Source organism: Callithrix jacchus, chromosome 8, assembly GCF_049354715.1.
Source record: "Callithrix jacchus isolate 240 chromosome 8, calJac240_pri, whole genome shotgun sequence".
Taxonomy (NCBI): Eukaryota; Metazoa; Chordata; class Mammalia; order Primates; family Cebidae; genus Callithrix; species Callithrix jacchus.
In genome coordinates this window covers 88,943,883-88,970,218 of record NC_133509.1, presented here as the reverse complement: position 1 = coordinate 88,970,218, position 26,336 = coordinate 88,943,883, and the positions used below count along the sequence as shown (strand labels likewise).

Below are 26,336 nucleotides of genomic sequence, written 5' to 3'. Positions count from 1 at the left end.
GGTTACAAACAGTAAAATGAAGTACAAGTGCAGTACTAAATATTAAAAGGATATAGTCAAATATTTTTCCATATGCTTGTTTTCAGCATTACCTCCAGGTAAAATATACCAGAGCAACCGGTTCAAAAAGGCAAATATCATGCCAATTTTCCTATCCCTCTGCTATAAGAAATGAAAGAGACACAATGAGTTTTGTCAATAAAAGCTTTAGGAATATCTGCACATGTACATTTACATTCAAGTTGATGACACTTCATTGAAATGAAGTTTCATTTCAATACAAATTATGCTAGAGAACGCTGACATTTCAGACGTGGTCATATATGTGCTATTTGAAATTCTTCATCTTGATACCGATCTTGATCGTGAATCTCTTGATGACAGATATGCAGCTAATTTGTCCCGAAACTCATGAAGATAATTGTATTGCTGAAAAAAGTAAAGATACATTGGATTACACTGAGGAAAACTAGTTATCAGTGTGGGCACAACACTAGCAGGTATCAGGAATAAAAAAAATACTTGCTAAGTACAATTCTAGATCTTTTGGGGTAAGGAAGCATTGGCAGCATGGAGAAGTTTTATCTTTTAGTAAAGCCATATGGTAGTGTGAAAAACTTGCTCTAAAAGTCTCAAAAAATCCGAAGGTGAAATAAAATACAGATAGATGGATGGGTTATAAGTCTAAAATTCTTTCTCTCTTTACTTACAGGACCAAATAAGATTTACAAAGCACATAATGGCATTGTATTTGCTAACGTTTTCCCCCCTGCTAAGTAAGAAGGACAGAGCACTTTCTGTAGCAAGTAACTGGTATATTTAAGAGAATCCACTTCATTTATAGAAGCCCTAGTCATCTGCTTTTTGTGATGACATAATCCACTAGGAATAATTTTCATAGACTATTTTTTAAAAACAAATTGTATCACTAATCTCAGCAGATAAGCAAAATAAAAGCCTTGAATAATTTATCTGGAGTTTTAATAGCTTCCCAGAAGATATTCTTACTCTGCCAATCATTTCATTTCATACTCTTATTAAGAAGTGGAAACTGCATTGCTAACATTAGCAAGCCTGTTTGCCACAGAATGCTGACGTGATAAACTGATGTGTAATGTGCAATATTAAACACAACTGATAGTCTGTAGTATCTGCAATATTAAAGATATAAAACATGCATATCCATATTTACATCTGACCATGGCCATTTATTTTGTTTTCAAGAGAAGAAAGATGAACATTTTGGATTTGAAGCTTTATCTATTTATTTATTTACTGAAACAGGGTCTTGCTCTGTCACCCGGGCTGGAGTGCAGTGGTATGATCTTGACTCATTGCAACCTCTGCCTTTAGGGTTCATGTGATTCTTGTGCCTCAGCCTTCCAAGTAGCTGGGACTACTACAGGCGCATGCAACCACCCCTGGCTAATTTTTTAATTTGTAGCAGGGATGAGGTTTTGCTATGTTGGCCAGGGTTGTCTTGAACTCCTGGCCTTCAGCGATCCACCCAGCTCAGCCTCCCAAAGTGCTGGGATATAGGCATGATCCACTGTGCCTGGCTGCATCATTTGATTTTAACACTAGGGGAGTTCTCTGTTTCAGACCTGTACAGTGGAGTGGATCCTGCATGGATTGTCTTGTGAATGACCTTATTTAAGCCCCAAGAATTAGGTTGCTTGGTGAATTTATCAATAATTATAGTAATTCACTGTGAATAACACTGGATTAGAGACCTCTAACCCTGGGAAGATGGGCTCTCAAGTCTAGGGAGCTGCCTAATGGCCAGGATTCTTCAGTGCCCACTCCTCTGATGAGTGGACTCTAATGCTGAGGGCATGCTTCCAAAAGGAAGGTGCGTTAGCTTTACAGACCTACAAAATAAAGTGGAATCTGCAGAATTTTTTCAGCAACATGATTAATGCAGTATCCTTGGCATTGCTAGTGGAGTGTTTTGAAGTGTTAGGGGAACGTATATGTGGAAGATGTTCCCAGTTAGCCACAGCAAAGGATAATTAGCATTGCTTTCCTTTTTTTGTATTATAGTCATTCCTCTATCTTTAGTAAATGTTTTGTTGACATAATAGGATCTTCCTTAGATTTTTTTTTTTTTTGGCCAAGAATCTACCCAAAACCTATCAAGTTTATATTAATCATAACTGTCTCATTGTTCTAAGTGAGAGGGGTCCATTCCCAAAACTGGTGCAAAAACTGAGCAGTAGGTAGATCCTGGAAAAGTGAACCAGGAAGTTCAGAGTATTCATTATCTTGTTTGAAATACTCTGTGCCATTTTAGACTACCTGGATTATATTTACATGTAAAATTTTAAAAACTAAAGGCATAAGCAAGTGGTATTCACATAACAGTGCTTTGGATTTTCATTTCACTGCCCTTTTGGTTACATATGAATCTGTGTTTGTAACAGCTACCCCAACCACAACCAAGCAAACACTGCCCACCTCACCTTGATGGTCTGTATCGCCCCAGACCCTCTTAGGTCACGCAGGCTGTCTATGGCTTGCTCTGGTGATACTGTGTCAGACAGGTACAGTAGGAGACAAGCGGCCACTAATGGAACATGACAGAAAAATGTCATTAAATAATTATTGACAGGGTAGAGTATTTTATATTTAATAAGACTTCTGTTCACACAGAAGGCTGGTGTAATTGTTCCAAATAAATTAAAAGCCTGAGACTTTTAATGTGTGCTTTTGACAGTTAAATTATGATCTTAAATGACCATATGGTTGAATGAAAGTTGAACACTGGCTTCATTCTTTCATCCATTTTAAGTGTTCATCCATTCAGTGATTTTTAGTATATTCACAGATATGTACAACCATCACCACGGTCAGTTTTAACACATTTCCTCACCTCAGAAAAAAGTGTACCCTTTTACTATCATCCTCTATTCCCATCAGCCCCTACCCTGGGCAACCACTAGTCTACTTTGTTTCTGTAGATCTGCCTACTGTGAGCAATCACGTCAATGGAAACATACAATATTTTTGTGTGTGTGTCTGATTTCTCTTAGCATAATGCGTTCAGGGTTCATACATACTGTAGCATATGTCTGTATTCAATTCCTTTTTATGATCAAATAATATTCCATTGTATGGATATGGCATACTGTGTTTATCCATTTGCCAACTGATGGACATTTAGGCTCTTTCCGTTGTTTGGCTATGATTAATGCTGCTATAAACATTTGTATACAAGTTTTTGGGCATATACTTTGGAGTGAAATTGCCAGGTTATATGTTAATGTTTACCTGTTTGAGGAACTACTGCTAGACTATTTTCCAAAGCAGCTGCACCATTTTACATTCCCACCAACTGTGTATGAGGGTTCGAATTTCTCTACATCCTTGCCAATACTTGTTATTTTTCATTTTTTTAATAATACCTTCCTAATGGGTGTCAAGTGGTATGCATTGTGGTTCTGATGGGCATTTCCTGATGATTAATGACACTGAGCATCTTTTCATGTGCTTATTGACTATGTGTGTATCTTGCCTGGAGAAAGATTTATTTGGATCCTTTGCCATTTCAAAAATTATGTTGTTTGTCTTTGTTTATTATTATTATATTGAGAGAGAGGATCTCTTTGTCATTTAGGCTGGAGTGTAGTGGCGTAAACTCGGTTCACTGGTGCCTTGACCTCTTGGGCCCAAGTAGTCCTCCAGCCTCAACCCTCCAGGGAGCTGGGGCTACAGGCGTGCACCACTATACCTGGCTAATTTTTGTATTTCTTGTAGATTCGGGGTTTTACTATGTTACCCACACTGGTCTCAAACTCCTGAGCTCAGGTGATCTGCTGCCTTAGCCTCCCAAAGTAGTGAGATTACATGCATGAGTCACCATGCCCAGCCTATCTTTTTATTACTGAGTTGTAAGAGTTCTTCGTATATTCCGGATACAAAGCCTTTATCAAATATATAGATTGCAAATATTTTTTCCCATTCTATGGCTTGTCTTGTCATTTTGATAGTATTCTTTGAAACACAAAAGCTTTCTATTTTGATGCCATCTATTACTAAAGAAAATAACTATTACTCCAATGTGGCATTTCATGAGCTCTTTTTGTTTCTCCTAGTATGTTTTTAAAAATTTTTAAATTAACATATAGTAATTATCTTTTATATTCATAAGTAGTTACCCATGGAAACGATTTGGAAGTTACTGCATTATAACACTGACACAGGAAGAACATAAGAAAACGTTAAAAAATAAGAATGCAGGTGTTAAGGCTTGTAAACGATGTTTTGCCAGAATCCTCCAGAACAATGCTGAAAATACCTTCCACTACCACCCAAGCTTTCCAGGGAACACCATGCTTGGGGCCTTAAGTAATCCTTTGAGTCTTAGCAAACTTATATTGTGGTTGATTCCATTTTAATACAAAATGATAGTATGGTCCAGAAACAGAAGTTTGTCTATTTTGAAGTTAAAAAATAATAGAAGTAGATTTCTTACCAAGACAAGATCTCCCAAGTCCTCCATAACAGCTGAAAGGGAAATACAGTTTTGAAGTTTGTACATTTCATTCCATCCCTAGTTACAACTAAAGACTCACTCTTTCTGCCTTCTATTTATAACTCTAATGCCTAGCACAGTGCCTTAGGCACACAGCTTAATAAATCTTCTATTTGATGAATTCCTACTCATCGTTTAAAACCTCAAATTTCATTTCCTAAAATGCCTTTGTGCTCCTACAGAAAGGATCATTCTTCTGTGTGCCGCCTCTCCTGTCTTACTGCACTTAAATGGTAGTGTTGTTAGTTAGTTAGAAGCTCCTCGAAAGTGGGACCTATGCCTCCTTTGGTAGTTGCAGTGTGTGGCACACAGTAGGTGTAACTGTTTGAATTATGTTCCTGCAAAAGACATGCTGAAGTCCTTATCCGATACCTGTGAATGGGACCTTATTGAGAATTAGGGTCTTTGCAGGCATATTCAAGTTCAGATGATTAGAATGGGCCCTCATCCTAGACAACTAGTGTCCTTACGAGAGAACACCATGCAAAGACACAGACACGCAAGGAATGATGTGATGACAGAGGCATATTGGAGGGATTCAGCTGCAAGCCAAGGCCTGTCAAGGATTGACGGCCACCACCAGAAGCTAGGAAGTGGCATGGAAGGACTCAGAGGCGTGGCTCTGCTCTCACCTTAATTTCAGACTTACATGCTCTAGAAAATGGGAAATAAGAAATTTCTGTTGTTTTCAGCTACCCAGTTTGTGGTGCTTTTTGTTAAAATAGCCCAAGGAAACTACAAAATACAGTAGGCAAACAGTGATCACTGATTTTATAAAGGGAGGAAAATGCCTAGGCAGAACCAGTGAGGCAGCACTGGTAGACAACAGGACAGTGAAAAAGGTATACCCTGTGCTGAAGGATAAGCTCTATAGCTGTCTCGCAATGTGGGTCTCAAAGATGGCAGGACGGAGAGAAAATAAACTAGTAGCTGTAGGATACCTTTAAAAGCTCTGGGACAATGAAAAATTCCAGTTGTCAGATGCTTTATTTTATGAAAGACTAAAACATTCAGCATATGCAAAGTTACCCATCCACTGTCTATCCTGTTTGTACTCTGCACAAGCATCAGAGCATTTGGGTTGCCAGAACCTGCTAGAGTTGAATTTGTTGAGTTTCAGTTCACTAAACTGAGCTAGTTTGATTTCTGGAAACTCAGCCGAGGCTGCTTTCAAAAATTTATTTGGAAAAAAAAAAATCTCGAAATGGTTTGAAAAATAGGGCCCTATACTGGAAAATATTTTTCCCCAGCTACATCTAACAATCCAATACTATTTTACCTATAGGTATCAGAAACTTTCACATCAACAACTGGATCTATTTGAAATTTAGCTTTTATAAATAGTACTGGATGAGCGACTATGCTTTTTCATACAGGAAGATGGGAAACAATAGCATGCAGAATGACTCAAGTTTTTTACTGCATATTCTGCAAACTATATTTCTCTGTATGTCAGAGTTCAGTTTGGCCACAAACAGGTGTGTGTCCCCAAAGACCCTTGTACTAGTTGGTTTTCCTTCAAAACTGGTACTGTTGGCATGAGGCACCTGGGCTGTAGGTTTAAGGAGAGAAGTTGGCTGGGCTTGTCCTGTCATTAGGTGCCCTGAGACTTCACGGCTATTTGATATAATTTCTATACTTCTGACTCAAAGCAATGCCCTTAGGGACCTTGGGGCTTTTGAAGACACAAACTATTTAATACCCTACCTTGTTCCAGAAAGGATTAAGCAGGTTATTAGAATATGAAATGTACATTATGCACAGCAAAGGCCAGTTTACTCACCGTGGCTGGCTCTCTGTTGCTTTGTGTGTTTTCCTCTGGCGGAGCATCTACCGTTTATTATCCACAGTACCCCTTTGAATCTTTGCCATGCTAGTATCTGCTACCCACAGCCACTCTCTCTGGCCTTCCTTCAAGTTGCTTTTCTTTCCTCCTCATTTTGTCCCCTTTCCTTAACCCATTTTATTTTGTTTTAAACTTTCACACCAGCAACTTGTGTTTTTGTAGCCACTGACACACGATGAGAGGCCCTCTTTCAATTTGGTAGCAGAGTCAATCAGATGAGATTTTCAAGTCACATTTTTAAGACTGTTCATTGCTTACAGATAAGTTTTTTTGTAGCTAATTTGGAAAAATTGACTTTGTTCTTTTTTTTTTTTTTTTTGACATGGGGTCTCACTGTCACCCAGGCTGGAGTGCAGTATTGTCATCTTGGCTCACTGCAACCTCTGCCTCCAAGGCTCAAGCAATTCCACCTCAGCCTCCTGAGTAGTTGGGACTACAGGTGTGTACCACCACACCTGATGTGTTCTTTTGTATTTTTTTTTTGCAGAGATGGGGTTTTGACATGTGCCCAGGCTGGTCTCAAACTCTTGAGCTCAAGTGGTCCTCCCACCGCAGCCTCCCAAAGTGCTGGGATTACAGGCGTGAGCCACTGACCATGGCCAAAAAATTGATTTTCTTGCTGTTGAAAACAACTAAGCAATTGAAAAGCTAATAAGTGAGGTGGTGGTGGTGAGGAGGGAAAAGGAGGGTCCCAAAATTGCAACTAAAGGTCTAAGACAAAAGGAAAGGAAAAGAAAAGCTTGTAACCTTGTTTTAACAATTTCCAAATGTACTCATTTATTGTCCCTACTCAGGAAAAGTAGTAACAGCACATATTTGATGACTTACTCAGACATTGTGCTAGTGCTTTTCTAGTGCTTCATTACCTTTTAATCCTTACAACAAACTATAAAGCAGCTAATAACTGAATAGGGCCACAATAATTCCAGAAATCATTTTGACTGAGACATTTCTCATGTAGTATATGGAGAAAAGGAGAACGTACTGTATTAAGGTTTTTCGGTTATTTTTAAGGCAGATTGCAAGCTCCTCCATTATTTCACAGCAGCAGGCTATGTCAGGAGTCCCTCCATCTGCGATTGGATGATGATGGGTGATAATTCCACACTGCTGGTAGAGATCCAGAAGGTTTGGGACTCTATATTTTGACAGTTCCCCTCTGGTGCAGAAAACAAATATGTCTTGTATACCACAGCTCTTTAGTTCTTCTGCCAATAGACCAGGATACACAGAGGCACACACATAGAAAACATCACACATTTAAATACCAGCAAGAGGGAGAATATGAAGTTAAGTTTCTTAAGCCAAAGTAATACCAAATGACAATCTATAAATCTGAAGTGCCTACTGATACATCTGAATCAAAAGGCGACTAGAATTAAGCCTGATTTTACAAGTCAAAATGCCTCTTACTGAATTTCAAGATAAATCAACTGCTGTCATTGTAAAATTTTTTTTTTGAAATAAATACTGGTTTAAAGTAACTCTTAAAACACTTAATATTGAGTAGCAAACACAGTTGACTTTGTAAGAAAAAGAAAAAAGTGCTATCAATTAAGGAATGATAGATCTATGTTCAGTTAAGGAATGATAGCACTTTTTTTCTTTTTTTTTCCCACAAAATCAACCATGTCTGCTACTTCATCACTTTGCTGTTTGCTTGACTCTGAGTATTGTATGTAAAACCTCCAGCAGGGCCCTGGTGCCAGAGTGCTAGCATTCTCCCTCATATCTGCACTGTAACACATCCTCATGTATTTAATTTTATTGACTAGGTCTCCAGAAAATAAAACATGAACTGTATTAAACTTATGTGAACTAGCTAGTTTCATTATAATGATATGAATACTATAGGCATTCTACACACTGGAACTTCTTTATGGCAATATTCACTAGAGAGCATTTGGTTTAAAATAAATAATTCTGGCTCATCTGAGTGCCCCCAACCCCAGCCCTCTCCTGCCCCTTAAATCCAAGGACATTTAGCTATTTAAGTACAAAGTATTTTCTCATGAACCAATCCATGAGATATACAGTACTGTACATCTCTTTGCCTCTTCTACACATTTGGTAATTTTTATTATCCAGTCATTTTCCAACTTTCTGAAAAAGGACTGAGGAGGTATCTCAGGAGCTGCTGCAGGGAGATTCTAGGTCTCCCATAAAATATTTTGACCTGTTTTATGTACTAGATTCCATTTCAGATTTCATTGCAGAAAAAAAAAGTTTTTAGAAAAAAATTTGAAGCCACTTTTATAGAAAATGCTAAATGAATATGGCAGTCAAAATGTACAAGACTGACTTTGAGCCAATGATTTAAATTACACATATTTTGCTTATGACCTAAATGTTCTCCAAATGTAAATTTCCTAGCATGGTGGGTGTATCTAAAGCAAAAAGTTTTTATAAATACTACAAGGGTCAACTATCTATTAGGGTCTTTAAATCTTTCTTTGGTAGGTAAGGAATATATATATTTTTTGAGACAGGGTCTTGCTTGGCCACCCAGGTTGGAGTGCAGGAAGGCAATCTCATCTCAGCTCATTGCACTCTAGCCTGAGCGACAGAGCACGACTTGTGATCTGGGTACCATCTCAGCTCACTGCAGCTTTGATTTCCTGGGCGCAAGCGATGTTCCCACCTCAGCCTCCCATGTTGCTGGGACTATAGGCGCATGCCATCATGCCCGGCTAATTTTCGTACTTTTTGCAGAGACAGTGTTTCACCTTATTGACCAGGCTGGTCTTCAGCTGAGCTCAAGCAATCTACCTGCCTCAGCCTACCAAAATGCTGGGATTACAGGTGTGAGCCATCGCACCTGGCCAGGAATAAAGTTTTAATTAGCAAACTGATGTTCTAGAATAACCAGGAAAAGGTTTTAAGGTTCAAAAATTCTATACTGGTCAGAATCAAGCAATATAAACATTTTAATTTGCTGTACTATAAGGACATTGGTAGAACTAGTAGATTTGAGATATTCCAGGCCAATCAGAATAAAATCTTTAAAAAAATCCACATTTGTGGGCTGAGTGTGGTAGCTCAAGCCTGTAATCCAGCACTTTGGGAGGCCGAGGTTGGGGGATCACCTGAGGTCTGGAGTTCAAGACCAGTCTGACCAACATGGAGAAACCTCATTTCTACTAAAAATACAAAATTAGCCAGGCATGGTGGCACATGCCTGTAATCCCAGCTACTTGAGAGGCTGAGGCAGGAGAACTGCTTGAACCTGGGAGGCGAAGGTTGTGGTGAGCTAAGATGGTGTCATTGTACTCCAGCTTGGGCAACAAGATCAAAACTCTGTCTCAAAAGAAAAGAAAATCCACATGTGTTAGTATCATGCAATAAGTAAATTCCAAATTGGAGCAGATTATGAGGATTATTAGACTTGTGGCTATACTGGTATGAACATCCTTGAGCATGCAACAACCAGTTCCCACTCTGTCTTTTCCATCTAGATGCTGGTTCTCAACATTTTCCATCCAGGATTCACAATTTCACTGTTGACTTGGAGATCCCAGCTCAGACTTAATTTCTACTACCACAGTCAAGTCTGCAAGGAACAGCAAAGACCTGGGCAGAGCAATATATCAGTTTTCTATTTACATACTTGTTCCCCACCAACTGCTACCTCAAATGCAGTTTATATGTATAATACAACTACAACAAGTGAAAAGCAACTCCAGGCGTAGGTAAATGCTGAGTCCTCTGTGCCATTTCACAAATACCTCTATACATATTAGAATAAGTCTATAGTTTGAAACTTCACAAAATATTAAAAATTTATTCTTATATTAAAAATAAACTACAATTTGTTCCTTTTGACAGATTTTCAATGTTATTTAGGCCTGGAATCCTAGAACTTTGGGAGGCTGAGGTGGGCAGATCATGAGGTCAGGAGTTCAAAACCAGCCTGACCAACATGGGGAAACCCTGTTTCTACTGAAAATACAAGGATTAGCTGGGTGTAGTGGTGTGTGCCTGTAATCCCCGCTACTCAGGAGGCTGAGGCAGGAGAATCATTTGAACCCTGGAAGCGGAGGTTGCAGAGAGCTGAGATTGTGCCATTGCACTCCAGCCTGGGCAACAGAGTTAGATTCTGTCTCAAACAACAACAACAACAACAACAAAAACCCGAAAAATCCTATTAGTATGGTTGTGTGATATTACACCTACCTGTGTCTTTTTCAACATTTCTTCTAACATTTTTAAATTTACAACCTATAAGTAATAATAAAGCAAGTAAAAAGGTCAGCTTTTGGTCATATATAACAGGTATGTTTAAACACTTACATAGATAGCTACTTTATAAAGTCATTCCACATGATCATTGATATGTTTCAGTTCTATTTTGAATGTAAATGTCAATTTCTTCTATTTCTAGGAATATAATTACAGGGGTTCATCCTCATCAAGGATTCTGTATTCTGTGTCTCTTCTGTAACAAGTAACTGGTTATAGTCCTCAGCCTCAATTGTACACCAGGCCTTAAATTTTATTAAGATGGGAAAAGCAGAACTGAAGAACTGTGACTGCAGATATGGAAGCGACGAAAGGTAGATCTATGTTTCTTTATCTAGAGTCCACCATGAGGGCTTCCCAAAGTGTGTTCATCAGTGCTGACGGTCTGTGAAATTTCCTTATTTCTCAGTACAGAGAATGATGTGTAGTTGATAAGATACTTGTTCTAAATACATTGTTGGCATGGATGTAGTGAAAAGAGAACACTTTTACACTGCTGGTGGGAATGTAAACTAGTACAACCACTATGGAAAACAATGTGGAGATGCCTTAAAGAACTAAAATCAGATCTACCATTTGACCAGCAATCCTGCTACTTAGGTATATACCTAGAGGAAAAGAAGTCATTATATGAAAAAGATACTTGCATATACATATTTCTAGCAGCATAATTTGCAATTGCAAAAATATGGAACCAGCCCAAATGCTCATCAGTCAATAGCAGATAAAGAAAATGTGAGATTCCCAGGCAAGATGGCCAAATAGGAATAGCTCTGGTCTGCAGTTCCCAGTGAGACCAGTGCAAAAGATGGGTGAGTGGCACCTGGAACACTAGCAAGACAGAGCCTTTCATTCCCCTGGAAAGGGGGCTGAAGTCAGGGAGCCAAGTGGTCTTGCTCAGTGTATCCCACCCTCAGTGGAGCCCAACAAGCTAAGATCCACTGGCTTGAAATTCTCTCTGCCAGCACAGCAGTCTGAAGTCAACCTGGGACACTCGAGCTTGGTGTGGGGAGGGGCGTCTGCCATTACTGAGGCTTGAGTAAGTGGTTTTCCCCTCACAGTGTAAACAAAGCCACCCAGAAGTTCGAACTGGGTGCAGAACCCACCACAACACTGCAAAGCCACTGAAGCCAGCCTGCCTCTCTAGCTTCTTCCTCTCTGGGCAGTGCAACTCTGAAAGCCAAGGGCTTATACTTAAAACTCCCATCTCGCTGGGACAGAGCATATGGGGGAAGGGGTGGCTATAGGCACAGCTTCAGCAGACAAACGTTCCTGCCTGTCAGCTCTGAGAACAACAGATCACCCAGCACAGTGTTCAAGCACTCCTAAAGGACAGACTGCCTCCTCAGTTGGGTCCCTGACTCCCATGCCTCCTGACAGTGAGACACCTCGCAGCAGGGGTCAACAGACACCTCATACAGGAGAGCTCTGGCTAGCATCTGGCAGGTGCCCCTCTGGGATGAAACTTCCAGAGGAAGGAGAAGGCAGCAATCTTTGCTGTTCCGCAGCCTTCGCTGGTGATACCAGGCAAACAGTTTCTGGAGTGGACCTCCAGCAATGCCAACAGACCCGAAGAAGAGGGGCCTAACTGTTAGAAGGAAAGCTAACAAACAGAAAGCTTCATGGAAGCTGAACGACTGGCTCTTGAATGTTGACTGGGTAAACAATGAAATGAAGGCAGAAATAAAGAAGTTCTTTGAAACCAATGAGAATGAAGACACAACATGCCAGAATCTCTGGGACACATTTAAAGCAGTCTCTAGAGGAAAGTATATACCAATAAGTGCCCATATGAGGAGAATGGAGAGATCCAAAATTGACACCCTATCGTCAAAATTGAAAGAGCTAGAGGAGCAAGATCAAAAAAACTCAAAACCCAGCAGAAGACAAGAAATAACTAAGATCAGAGCTGAACTGAAGGAGATAGAGACACGAAAAACCCTTCAAAAAATCAATAAATCCAAGAGCTGTTTTTTTGAAAAGATCAACAAAATAGACAGACCGCTAGCCAGATTGATTAAAAATAAAAGAGAGAACAACCAAATAGATGCAATAAAAAATGATAAAGGGGAAATCACCACAGATTCCACAGAAATTCAAACCATCATCAGAGAATATTACAAACAACTCTATGCACATAAACTAGTAAACCTGGAAGAAATGGATAAATTCCTGGACTCCTGTGTCCTCCCAAGCCTAAACCAGGAGGAAGCTGAAACTATGAATAGACAAATAACAAGGTCAGAAGTCGAGGCAGCAATTAAGAGCCTACCACACAAAAAAAGCCCAGGTCTAGATGGGTTCACAGCCAAATTCTACCAGACACACAAAGAGGAGCTGGTACCATTCCTTCTGAAACTATTCCAAATAATTCAAAAAGAGGGAATCCTTCCCAAATCATTTTATGAGACCAACATCATCCTGATACCAAAACCTGGCAGAGACCCAACAAGAAAAGAAAACTTCAGGCCAATATCCATGATGAACATAGATGCAAAAATCTTCAATAAAATATTGGCAAGCCAATTGCAACAGCAAATCGAAAAACGTATCCATCATGATCAAGTAGGATTCATCCCGGGGATGCAAGGCTGGTTCAACATACGCAAGTCTATAAACATAATTCACCACATAAACAGAACCAAAAACAAAAACCACGATTATCTCAATTGACGCAGAGAAGGCATTCGACAAAATTCAACAGCCCTTTATGCTAAAAACCCTCAATAAACTTGGTATCGATGGAACGTATCTCAAAGTAATAAAAGCTATTTATGACAAACCAACAGCCAATATCATACAGAATGGGCAAAAAATGGAAGCATTCTCTTTGAAATCCGGCACTAGACAAGGATGCCCTCTCTCACCACTCCTATTCAATATAGTACTGGAAGTTCTAGCCAGAGCAATCAGGCAAGAAAAAGAAATAAAGGGTATTCAAATAGGAAAGGTGGAAGCCAAATTGTCTCTATTTGCAGACGACATGATAGTATACCTAGAAGACCCCATCGCCTCAGCCCAAAAACTCCTGAAACTGATAAGCAACTTCAGCAAAGTCTCAGGATATAAAATCAATGTGCAAAAATCACAAGCATTCGTCTACACCAATAACAGACTTAAAGAAAGCCAAATCAAGAACGAACTGCCATTCACAATTGCTACAAAAAGAATAAAATACCTTGGAATACAACTCACAAGGAACGTAAGAGACCTCTTCAAGGAGAACTACAAGCCACTGCTCAACGAAATAAGAGAGGACACAAACAGATGGAGAAACATTCCATGTTCATGGTTAGGAAGAATTAACATCGTGAAAATGGCTATACTGCCCAAAGTAATTTACAGAATCAACGCTATCCCCATCAAGCTACCACTGACTTTCTTCACAGAACTGGAAAAAAACACCATGAACTTCATATGGAACCAAAAGAGAGCCCGCATAGCCAAATCAATTCTAAGCAAAAAGAACACAGCGGGGGGCATCACACTACCGGGTTTCAAACTATACTACAAGGCTCCAGTAATCAAAACAGCATGGTACTGGTACTAAAACAGAGATATAGACCAATGGAACGAAACAGAGGCACCGGAGGCAACACAACATACATACAACTATACAATCTTTGATAAACTTGACAAAAACAAGCAATGGGGAAAGGATTCCCTGTTTAATAAGTGGTGTTGGGAAAACTGGCTAGCCATGTGCAGAAAGCAGAAACTGGACCACTTCCTGACACCTTACACTAAAATTAACTCCAGATGGATTAAAGACTTAAACATAAGACCTGGCACAATAAAAACCCTAGAAGGAAATCTGGGCAAAACTATCCAGGACATAGGAGTAGGCAAGGACTTCATGAACAAAACACCAAAAGCATTGGCAACAAAAGCCAAAATAGACAAATGGGACCTAATCAAACTCCACAGCTTCTGCACGGCAAAAGAAACAGTCACTAGAGTGAATCGGCAACCAACAGAATGGGAAAAAATGTTTGCAGTTTACCCATCTGACAAAGGGCTGATATCCAGAATTACAAAGAACTCAAACGGATTTACAAGAAAAAAACAAACAAGCCCATTCAAACGTGGGCAAAGGATATGAACAGACACTTTACGAAAGAAGACATATATGAGGCCAACAATCATATGAAAAAATGCTCATCGTCACTGGTCATCAGAGAGATGCAAATCAAAACCACATTGAGATACCATCTCACGCCTGTTAGAATGGCGATCAGTAAAAAATCTGGAGACAACAGATGCTGGAGAGGATGTGGAGAAAAAGGAACACTTTTACACTGTTGGTGGGAGTGTAAATTAGTCCAACCATTGTGGAAGACAGTGTGGCGATTCCTCAAGGCCTTAGAAATAGAAATTCCATTTGACCCAGCAATCCCATTACTTGGTATATACCCAAAGGACTATAAATCATTCTACTATAAGGACACATGCACACGAATGTTTATTGCAACACTGTTTACAATAGCAAAGACCTGGAATCAACCCAAATGCCCATTGATGATAGACTGGAATGGGAAATGTGGCACATATACACCATGGAATATTATGCAGCAATCAGAAATGATGAGTTCGTGTCATTTGTAGGGACATGGATGAATCTGGAGAACATCATTCTCATTCTCAGCAAACTGACACAAGAACAGAAAATGAAACACCGCATATTCTCACTCATAGGCGGGTGATGAAAAATGAGAACACATGGACACAGAGAGGGGAGTACTAAACACTGGGGTTTATTGGGGGGAAAAGGGGAGGGCCAGTGGGAGGGGGAGGTGGGGAGGGATAGCCAGGGGAGAAACGCCAAATGTGGGTGAAGGGGTGAAAGCAAACACACTGCCATGTGTGTACCTATGCAACTGTATTGCATGCTCTGCACATGTACCCCAAAACCTAAAATGCAATAAAAAAATAAGAAAAAAATATATATATATTTAAAAAAAAAAAAAAAAAAGGACACCTACACAAAACCCCATCTGAAAGTCACCAACACGGTGACCAAAGGTAGATAAATCCACGAAGATGAGGAAAAACCAGCATGGAAAGGCTTAAAATTCCAGAAAGAAGAAGGCTAGAATGCTTTTTCTCCTCCAAAGTATCACCAGTCCTTGCCAGCATGGGAACAAAACTGGACAGAGAATGAGTTTGACAAATTGGCAGAAGTAGGCTTCAGAAGGTGGAGGAGTGGGTAATAAACTCCTCTGAACTAAAGGTACATGTTCTAACTCAATGCAAGGATGCTAAGAACCTTGATAAAAGGTTACAGAAAATACTATCTAGAATAACCAGTTTAGGGAAGAATATAAATGACCTGATGGAGCTGAAAAACACAGCACAAGAACTTTGTGAAGCATATACAAGTATCAATAGCAGAATCAATCAAGTGGAAGAAAGGATATCAGAGATTGAAGATCAACTTAAAATAAAGTGTGAAGATGAGATTAGAGAATAAAGAATGAGAAGGAATAAACAAAGCCTCCAAATAATATGGGACTATGTGAAAAGACCAAACCTACGTTTGATTGGTGTACCTGAAAGTGACAGGGAGAATGGACCCAAGTTGAAAACCACTCTTCAAGATATAATCCAGTGGTACTTCCCCAAACTAGCAAGACAGGCCAACATTCAAATTCAGGAAATATAGAGAACATCACAAAGTTACTCCTTGAGAAGAACAACCCCAAGACACATAATTGTCAGTTTCATCAGGGTTGAAATGAAAGAAAAAATATTAAGGGCAGCCAGAGAGAAATGTGGGGTTACCCACAAAGGGAAGCCCATCAGACTAACAGTGGATCTTTCTGCAGAAACCCTACAAGCCAGAAGAGAGTGGGGGCCAATATTCAACATCCTTAAAGAAAAGAATTTTCAACCCAGAATTTCATATCCAGTCAAACTAAACTTCATAAAAGAAGCAGAAATAAAATCCTTTACAGACAAGCAAATACTGAGGGATTTTGTCACCACTAGGCCTGCCTTACAAGAGCTCCTTAAGGAAGTACTAAATATGGAAAAAAAAAAACTGGTACCAGCCACAGCAAAAACATACCAAAATGTAAAGACCATTGACACTATGAAGAAACTGCATCAACTAATGGGCAAAACAACCAGCTAGCATCATAAGGATAGGATCAAATACACATATAACAATAATAACCTTAAATGTAAATGGGCTAAATTCTCCAGTTAAAGGACACAAACTGGCAAATTAGATAAAGAGTCAAGATCTATCAGTGCTGTATTTAGTAGACCCATTTCATGTGCAAAGACACACATAGGCTCAAAATAAAGGGATGGAGTAATATTTACCAAGCAAATGGAAAGCAGAAAACAGCAAGGGTTGTAATCCTAGTCTCTGATAAAACAGATTTTAAACCAACAAAGATCAAGAGACAAAGAAGTGTGTTACGTAATGGTAAAGGGATCAATGCAACAAGAAGTGCTAACTATCCTAAATATAAATGTACCCAATAGAGGAGCACCCAGATTCATAACACAAGCTCTTAGAGACCTACAAAGAGACTTAGACTCTCACATAACAATAGTGGGAGACTTTGACATCCCACTGTCATTATTCGGCAGATCAACAAGACAGAAAATTAACAAGGATATTCAGGATTTGAACTCAGATCTGGACCAAGCAGACCTAATAGACAGCTACAGAACTCTCCACCCCAAATCAACAGAATATACATTCTTCTCAGCACCACATCACACTTATTCTAAAACTGACCACATAATTGGAAGTAAAACACTTCTCAGCAAATTCAGAAGAATGGAAATCATAACAACAGTCTCTCAGACCACAGTGCAGTCAAATTAGAACTCAGGATTAAGAAACTCACTCAAAACTGCACAACTACATGGCTACTGAGCAACCTACTCCTGAATGACTACTGGGTAAATAACAAAATTAAGGCAGAAATAAATAAGTTCTTTGAAACCAATGAGAACAAAGACACAGTGGACCAGGATCTCTGGAACACAGCTAAAGCAGTGTTTACAGGGAAATTTATGGCACTAAATGCCCACATGAGAGAGCAGAAAAGATCTAAAATCAATACCCTAGCATCACAATGGAAAGAACTAGAGAAGCAAGAGCAAACAAATTCAAAAGCTAGCAGAAAACAAGAAATAACTAAGATCAGAGCAGAACTGAAGGAGATCGAGACACAAAAACCCTTCAAAAATCAACGAATCCAGGAGTTGGTTTTTTTGAAAAGATTAACAAAATAGATAGACGACTAGCCAGATTAATAAAGAAGAAAAGAGTGAAGAATCAAATAGACACACACAAAAAAGGATAAAGGGGAGATCACCACTGATCCCACAGAAATACAAATGACCATCAGAGAATACCATAAACACCTCTATGCAAATAAACTAGAAAATCTAGAAGAAACAGATAAATTCCTGGACACATGCACCCTCCCAAGACTTACCCAGGAAGAAGTCAAATCCCCGAATAGACCAATAACAAGTTCTGAAATTGAGGCAGTCATTAATAGCCTACTAACAAAAAAAAGCCCAGGACCAGATGGATTCACAGCCAAATTCTATCAGAGGTACAAAGAGGAATTGGTACCATTCCTTCTATTCCTTCTATAATAGCAGTTGGTACTATTCCAAACAGTAGAAGAAGAGGGACTCCTCCCTAGCTCATTATATGAAACCAACATCATCCTGACACCAAAACCTTGGCAGAGACACAACAAAAAAAGAAAATTTCAGGCCAATATCCCTGATGAACACCGATGCAAAATTCCTCAGTAAAATACTAGCAAACCAAATCCAGCAGCACATCAAAAAGCTTATCTACCACGATCAATTTGGCTTCATCCCTGGGATGTAAGGCTAGTTCAACATACGCAGATCAATAAAAGTAATCCATTACATAAACAGAGTCAATGACAAAACCACGTGATTATCTCAATAGATGGAGAAAAGGCTTTTGATAAAATTCAACACCGCTTCATGCTAAAAACATTCAATAAACTAGGTATTGATGGAATGTATCTCAAAATAATAAGAGCTATTTATGACAAACCTGGCAAAAGCTGGAATGGGCAAAAGCCAGAAGCATTCCCTTTGAAAACTGGCACAAGACAAGGATGTCCTCTCTTACCACTCCTATTCAACATAGTTTTGGAAGTTCTGGCTAGGGGAATCAGGCAAGATAAGGAAATAAAGGGTATTCAGATAGGAAGAGAGGAAGTCTCTGTCTCTGCAGATGACATGATTGTATATTTAGAAAACGCCATTGTCTCAGCCCAAAAATTCCTTAAGCTGATAAGCAACTTCAGCAAAGTCTCAAATGGCTGGAATAATGTTGGAACAAATACCTATTTTTTTGCACAAAATCAATGTGCAAAAATCACAAGCATTCTTATACACCAATGATAGAGAGCCAAATTATGAGTGAACTCTCGTTCACAATTGCTACAAAGAGAATAAAATATCTAGGAATATAACTTATAAGAGATATGAAGGACTTCTTCAAGAAGTAGAAACCACTGCTCAAAGAAATAAGAGAGGACACAAACAAATGGGAAAACATTCCATGTTCATGGATATGAAGAATCAATATCATGAAAATGGTCATACTGCCCAAAGTAATTTATATATTCAATGTATTTCCATCAAGCTGCCACTGACTTTCTTCACAGAATTAGAAAGAACTACTTTAAATTTCATATAGACCCAAAAAAGAGCCCATATAGCCAAGACAATCTTAAACAAAAAGAACAAAGCTGGAGGCATCATGCTACCTGACTTGAAACTATACTACAAGGCTAGAATAACCAAAACAGCATGGTACTGGTACCAAAACAGAGATAAAGACCAATGGAACAGAACAGAGGCCTCAGAAATAATGCCACACATTTACAACCATCTGATCTTTGACAAACCTGACAAAAGCAAGCAATGGAGAAAAAATTCCCTATTTAATAAATGGTGTTGGGAAAACTGGCTATGGGAAAACTGGCTAGCCATATGCAGAAAACTGAAACTGGACCCCCTTCTTTATATATTACACAAAAATTAACTCAAGATGGATTAAACACTTAAATGTAAGACCTAAAATCATAAAAATCTTAGAAGAAAACGTAAGCAATACCATTCAGGACCTAGGCATGGACAAAGACTTCATGGCTAAAACACCAAAAGCAATGGCAACAAAAGCCAAAATTGACAAATGGGATCTAATTAAACTAAAGAGCTTCTGCATAGCATAAGAAACTATCATTAGAGTGAACAGGCAGTCTACAGAATGGGAGAACATTTTTGTAATATATCCATCTGACAAAGGGCTAATATCCAGAATCTACAAAGAACTTAAACAAATTTACAAGAAAAAAACATACAACCCCATCAAAAAGTGGGCAAAAGATATGAACAGACACTTTTCAAAAGAAGACATCTATACAGCCAATAAACTTATGAAAAAAAGCTCATCTGGTAATTAGAGAAATGCAAATCAAAACCATAATGAGATACCATCTCATGCCAGTTAGAATGGCTATCATTAAAGTCAGGAAACAAATGCTGAAGAGGATGTGGAGAAATAGGAACACTTTTGCACTGTTGGTGGCAGTGTGTAAATTAGTTCAACCATTATGGAAGACAGTGCAGCAATTCCTCAAGCATCTAGAACCAGAAATACCATTTGACCCAACAATCTCATTACTGGGTCTATATCCAAAGCATTATAAATCATTTTACCATAAAGACACATGCACATGTATGTTTACTGCAGCAGTGTTCACAATAGCAAAGACTTGGAACCAACCCAAATGCCCATCAATGATAAACTGGATAAAGAAAATGAGGCACATATACACCATAGAATACTATACAGCCATAAAAAGAATGAGTTCATGTCCTTTGCAGGAACATGGATGAAGCTGGAAACCATCATTCTCAGCAAATGAACACAGGAACAGAAAACCATACACCACACGTTCTCACTCATAAGTGGGAGTTGAACAATGAGAATATATGGACACAGGGAGGGAAACATCACACACTGGGGCCTGTTGGGGGTGGGGGGCAAGAGGAGGGGTAGCAATAGGAGAAATACCTAATGTAGACGACAGGTTGATGGGTGTAGAAAACCACCATGGCACATGTATACCTATGTAACAAACCTGCATGTTCTGTACACGTATCCCAGAACTTAAAGTATAACAAAAAATAAAAAACAACAACAACAAAAAGAAAATACGGTGTGGGTATATATATATATATATACCCACATCATGTAATACTACTCAGCCTTGAAAAGGAAAAAAATAATGGCATTCACAGCAACCTGGATGGAAATGGAGACTATTATTCTAAGTGAAGTAACTCAGGAATGGAAAAGCAAACATCGTATGTTCTCACTCATAATTGGGAGCTAAACTTTGAGGACACCAAGGCATAAGAATGATACATTGGACTTTGGGGACTTGGGGGAATGGGAGGGAGGGGGATGAAGATAAAAGACTACACTTTGGGTACAGCGTACACTGCTCAGGTATGGGTGCACCAAAATCTCAGAAATCACCACCAAAGAACGTATCTATGTAATGAAAAACCACCTTTTCCCCCAAAAGCTATTGCAATAAAAAATAAATTAGAAAAAATAAATATGTATTAATAGGAAGCCCATTACCGTGTTACCTACCTGGAAGAGCACATAAACCAAGAAACTGAGAACAATTCACTCTTGACAAAGGTAGCCTGAAAAGAAGAAAAATGTATCAAGTTTAGTTAAGTTTTTTAAAAAAATGTTATAAATGGGAATTCAGTTTAATCAATACTGTTGCTTGCCACTGAATAAGGGTGTGTTAAAGTTTTACAGTCGTCACAAAATAAGAATTCATAGTTAAATATCAATATGTTGGTCTCAAAAAGGCATAGAAAGACTGAAAGTTTTAAAACAGGGACTCATTTTTTTTAAAAAAAATAACATTATCGATGTTTTTATTGAAGTCATGAACTCCAATAACATTAAGATGTAACACAGTGAATAATGTAACACAGTGAAAGTGATATGCAATTCACTTAAGGATAGTCCAAGGATGTAGTTTCCAGTAATATAATTTTATCAAGATTAGAGTTTAGATCACTAAAGGAAGTTAAAAGATTATTTATTTAAGTCTTAAAAATGACAAGTTAGGCTGGATGTAGCGGCTCATGCCTATAATCTCAGCACATAGAGAGGCCGAAACAGGCAGATTGTTTGAGCCCAGGAGTTCGAGACCACCCTGGACAACGTGGTGAAACCGTCTCTACTAAAATAAAAAAACAAAAAACCATGTTAATTTAAATTTACCTTAAAGATAATAATGCCTAGATTGCCAGCAGGTAGAATACAGTATACTTAATGTTATCCTGTGGTATAGTAACTGAGGTAATTTGTATTAGTAATCTTAGGAAAATAAATAAAAAATGACTATCTGACAATTTTCTTCCCAGCATTTATACTAAATTACTATTTTAAGATGTTTTGGTAGAGCTTCCTTAAAAGATATAATTTCATATATGAAAACCACAGGCTACTCATTCTTTGTTGTAATGGTTTTTGGTTAAAAAGAAATAATGTCAAGAAATCATATTCTCAGTTTACAGTACTCAGGGCAGAGGATCACCTTGTCTGCATGTCAGAAGATGATTTAGAGGAAAACAGTAGGCATCATAAAAATACCACCTGACTTTGAAAAGTAGATGAATTTTGGTGTTTAAATGGGGATTTTAAGTGGAAATGAAAGGTAATACTATTTGATGGCAGGACAAAAGACCTTTAGGACCCTTTTTCTCTTCTGGCAGTAGGGATGGTGCTTTCTTAAGGAGAGAGATTACATTTGCAATGATGAAAGAAAGCATTTGATTGCTCATTCTAGAGAATCTGGTATAACCATAAGTTACTTGCCAAGATTAAAAGGTTGATTTTATGTAGAAACTTTTTGTTATTGCATTGATGTGGCTTTTATCTTAAACAGAGTCTGTTGATAGATGCATTACTGTGACATTACTTCTAACTGGTACCTAGGATTTGGCTTAATGAGAAATGACTAAACATCTCATCTCGTATTTGGTATACTTTTCTTTTGTCATAAAAGAACGAGTAGATTTTGGTACTAAATGAGAGATTATTTCATCCTACCTCTACTTCTTACTTACTTGCTTTTCCTAAGGTTTTCTCAATGTGTAAAGAAGGACCAAAAAAAAAAAAAAAAGAGTCTTATTCTATATCATAGATAATAAATGAATCATGGAGTTAGAATTATCCTAACTGGCTCTAAAGATTAGAATTATATAATCAGCAGGGGATTCACTTAATATTTTCAATATGTGAACTATATTCTACTAAGATTATGATGCAAATTATGATTTTAGCTCATCATTGATCAGAAATGCTAACATACCATGATATTTGAATTGGAGTCTGTTCATCTTCAATAGGCTCTTCATCTGATGAGTCAAACTCACTTGCTTGTATTGAACTAGGCTTCAAAAGAAATGTTATGTTAAATAACTGTAAAGAATTTTTTTGTAGTTTTAGGATAGCTAATCCTTGCTTAAACACACACTGAATTCGTATTTGCAATGCATTCAGCCATCAACCCAGAATATCCATATGATCAGCAATATTAGTAATAAATGACTGATATTTACTTTCCTATTAATAATTATAGTACTGGCCGGGCGCGGTGGCTCAAGCCTGTAATCCCAGCACTTTGGGAGGCCGAGGCGGGTGGATCACGAGGTCAAGAGATCGAGACCATCCTGGTCAACATGGTGAAACCCCGTCTCTACTAAAAATTACAAAAAATTAGCTGGGCATGGTGGCGCGTGCCTGTAATCCCAGCTACTCAGGAGGCTGAGGCAGGAGAATTGCCTGAACCCAGGGGGAGGAGGTTGCGGTGAGCCGAGATTGCGCCATTGCACTCCAGCCTGGGTAACAAGAGCGAAACTCCGTCTCAAAAAAAAAAAAAAAAAAAAAAAAAATAATTATAGTACTGCATAGTGGAAAGAGAGTTGGATTGGGAACCAAGAAATCTGGCTTCTGGTCTTGGTTCTGCCACATACTGTATACTCTCTGACAAGCCAGTTTATTCTGAATCTGTTTTCCTCAACTATAAAGTGAGGAGATTTATTCATTCACAAATATTTTTTGGCTACCTTCATTTGCCAAGCTCTGGAGATGCAAAAGATCTGTAAGATAAATAGTGTACCTTCAGTATGGCTGGAGAGACAGATGTGTACATAGATTACAGATGAAAGGTATTATATAAGTGCTAAAATGGAAGCAGAACTACACACTGTAGGGGAGAGAAGAGAGTGATCACTTATGGAGCTGGAGAAGGCTTCACAGAAGAGATGGTTCAGCTGGGTTTTGAAGGAAGAGCAGAAGGTTTTTTAAGAAGATAGGAAAGGCAGGGTGCAGTGGTTTACACTTGTAATCTCAGCACTCTGGGAGGCAAAGGCGGGAGGATCACCTGAGGTCAGGAGTTTGAGACCAGCCTGGCTAACATGGCAAAACCTGGCTCTACCGAAAATTAACTGGGCATGGTGGCACCCGTAATCCCAGCTACTTAGGACGCTGAGGCAGGAGCATCACTTGAATCTGGTAGAGGTTGCAGTGAGCCAAGAACACACCACTGCATTCCAGCCTGGACGACAGAGCAAGACTCTGTCTCAAAAGATAGGAAAGAAATTAAGACAAGGCAAAAGGGGAAAGGACTTGTGTATTGAGGAACTGTGATATCAAAATAGAGATGGAGTAGAGAAGATGAAGCTAAAGAAGTAGTTTTACTCACCCTTTTTCTGAAAAAATAATCAACACATTGCCTAGTAGTGCGGGTGGTGTACATGAACTAATCTGCCCCCAGTTTTATGAATCACTAGACTAGAGAGATTGAGATAGAGTTTGTATGCTGATCTAGGCAGTTGGAACTTAATCCTGCAGCATTTTGACAAGGAAGACTTCTACACTCCCTGTTGAAATTTTAAAGGATCAAAAGAAAAAGAAAAACTAAACAGAACAAAACCCATGCCCTTTTCTCACTCCCTAGTTGGAACCAATTGAAAGATAAGACATTGGAGAAGCAAATGGAGTTTTATTATTGTATATTAAATGGAGCATGCAGCTTAAACCTGTGGCCAAGTGGGCTTGTCCCTTGTTCACCCCAGCATTAGACAAACATATCCACCCAGTCACAGGAGTCCATGGACAGTCTGGGGCTCCTGTGTGCTACAGAGTGGACCAGAAAGCACCTTCTGTAGGCAGGCAGGTAGATCCCAAGAGAGAAGGGAAGAAAAAGTTGAGATACTGGTGTTCAGTTCCTTCCAAACTTAGGGATCAGATAACTCAATGGGGACAGGTGGAGAAAGAGGCCAGGAGTGAAGTACAGCAGATGTCCCTCCACATAGCAACATAGGGATTAGCAACTATAACCACCTAATGCCCTTTCTAGCTCTGAAGCTATATTCTACAACAGTCTTGGTACTGGAAGATCACAGCATTGCCAATTTAGGCTTTTTTTTTTTTTTTTTTTTTTTTTGAGACAGGGTCTCATTCTGTTATTCTGTTTCCCAGGCTGGAGGGCAGTGGTATGATCTCAGCTCACTGCAACCTCTGTCTCTGGGTTCAAGCTATTCTAGTGCCTCAGCCTCCGGAGTAGCCGGGACAACAGGTGCGTACCACCATGCTAGGCTAATTTTTGTATTTTTAGTAGAGATGGGGTTTCACCGCGTTGGCCAGGCTGGTCTCCAACTCCTAGCCTCAAGTGATCCGCCCATCTTGGCCTCCCACAGTGTTGGGACTACAGACATGAGCCACTACGCCTGGCCCTAAGCTATGGATTTCTGTTGTTTTGGCTGTATCTGAAGTATTATCATCAACTGCCCCCAAACGAAAGACTTCCAGTAGGTTGTCAACCTCGGTAGTAGGAAATACGGGTTAGGTGGGGGATCTTCAGCTCCTTGCCTGGATCTGCTTTTCCTTTTAAGCAGCTTTGATGATTCATATTTCAAATTTGTGTGACCCATTCACTATGCCTCTGCCAGCCATGTTTATTAATCCTAACAGAGCTGGACGTTTCCACTTCCCCAAGCCCTGTAATTCTGAACGTCACAAGAAAAGGGAAGCACTGCCAGGTGGCCCTGGGGCATGGTGACAGCGGTGATGTCGCCCACAAGCCGGGGCTTGGCATTCGTACTCATGGTTTCCCCAGTGGGCGCAGGGCAGCGCCCGGACACCCTTCGGGGCTGGGATATCGCGCCCACTCATCGCTGGCACTCAAGCTCCTCGGCTTGGTTTCCTCCGTACAATGGCGTTCGGCACTCTTTGGCTGGGCGGTTGGGAGGCTTATGAGACCCCGCAGGCGACAGGTGTCAGCCCACAGCAGGTGCACAGCGAATGTCCGTCTTTCCTTCGTCGGCCATCGACCCTGCTCCTTCGCAGCCATCTCTCGTGCCCGTGGGGGGCAGCGTCACCTCCCCGACCCACAGGACGGTTACGGACAGGGCTGCCAGGGCTGCCCTCCGGCTCCGCATCGGGTCCCCGGGAGAGCTTACGTCCCTGCAGCATCGCTCTTCCAAGCCCCAGCACTCCCGACTCACCGGCTTCATCGCTGGCCGCGCCACGTCGAGACCAGTGCCGCCTCCCTCCGCAGCGCCGGCGGCTCACCGGTACCTCGCGCCGAACCC

General features: G+C 39.6%; 1 protein-coding gene across 1 annotated transcript; it reads right to left on the bottom strand.

Annotated features, from left to right (window-relative positions):
- Window positions 1–190: 190 nt before the first annotated feature.
- CDKN3 (cyclin dependent kinase inhibitor 3) lies at window positions 191–26,336 on the bottom strand. The gene is made up of 8 exons (XM_002753918.6): window positions 26,250–26,336; window positions 23,051–23,133; window positions 21,307–21,362; window positions 10,554–10,598; window positions 7,366–7,588; window positions 4,475–4,506; window positions 2,463–2,566; window positions 191–429 (listed from the first exon to the last, which is right to left on the bottom strand). The coding sequence occupies exons 1-8, from the start codon at window positions 26,256–26,258 to the stop codon at window positions 343–345; spliced, it is 639 nt and encodes a 212-aa protein (XP_002753964.1). The 5' UTR covers window positions 26,259–26,336; the 3' UTR covers window positions 191–342.

Bases quoted from the DNA above. Each gene is read 5' to 3' on its own strand.
- CDKN3 (XM_002753918.6), bottom strand. The intron at 10,599-21,306 runs GTAGGTAACACG...TATTACTTATAG, and splicing joins TGGTTTATGTGCTCTTCCAG to GTTGTAAATTTAAAAATGTT. The intron at 4,507-7,365 runs GTACGTTCTCCT...TTTCCCTTTCAG, and splicing joins AACCGAAAAACCTTAATACA to CTGTTATGGAGGACTTGGGA.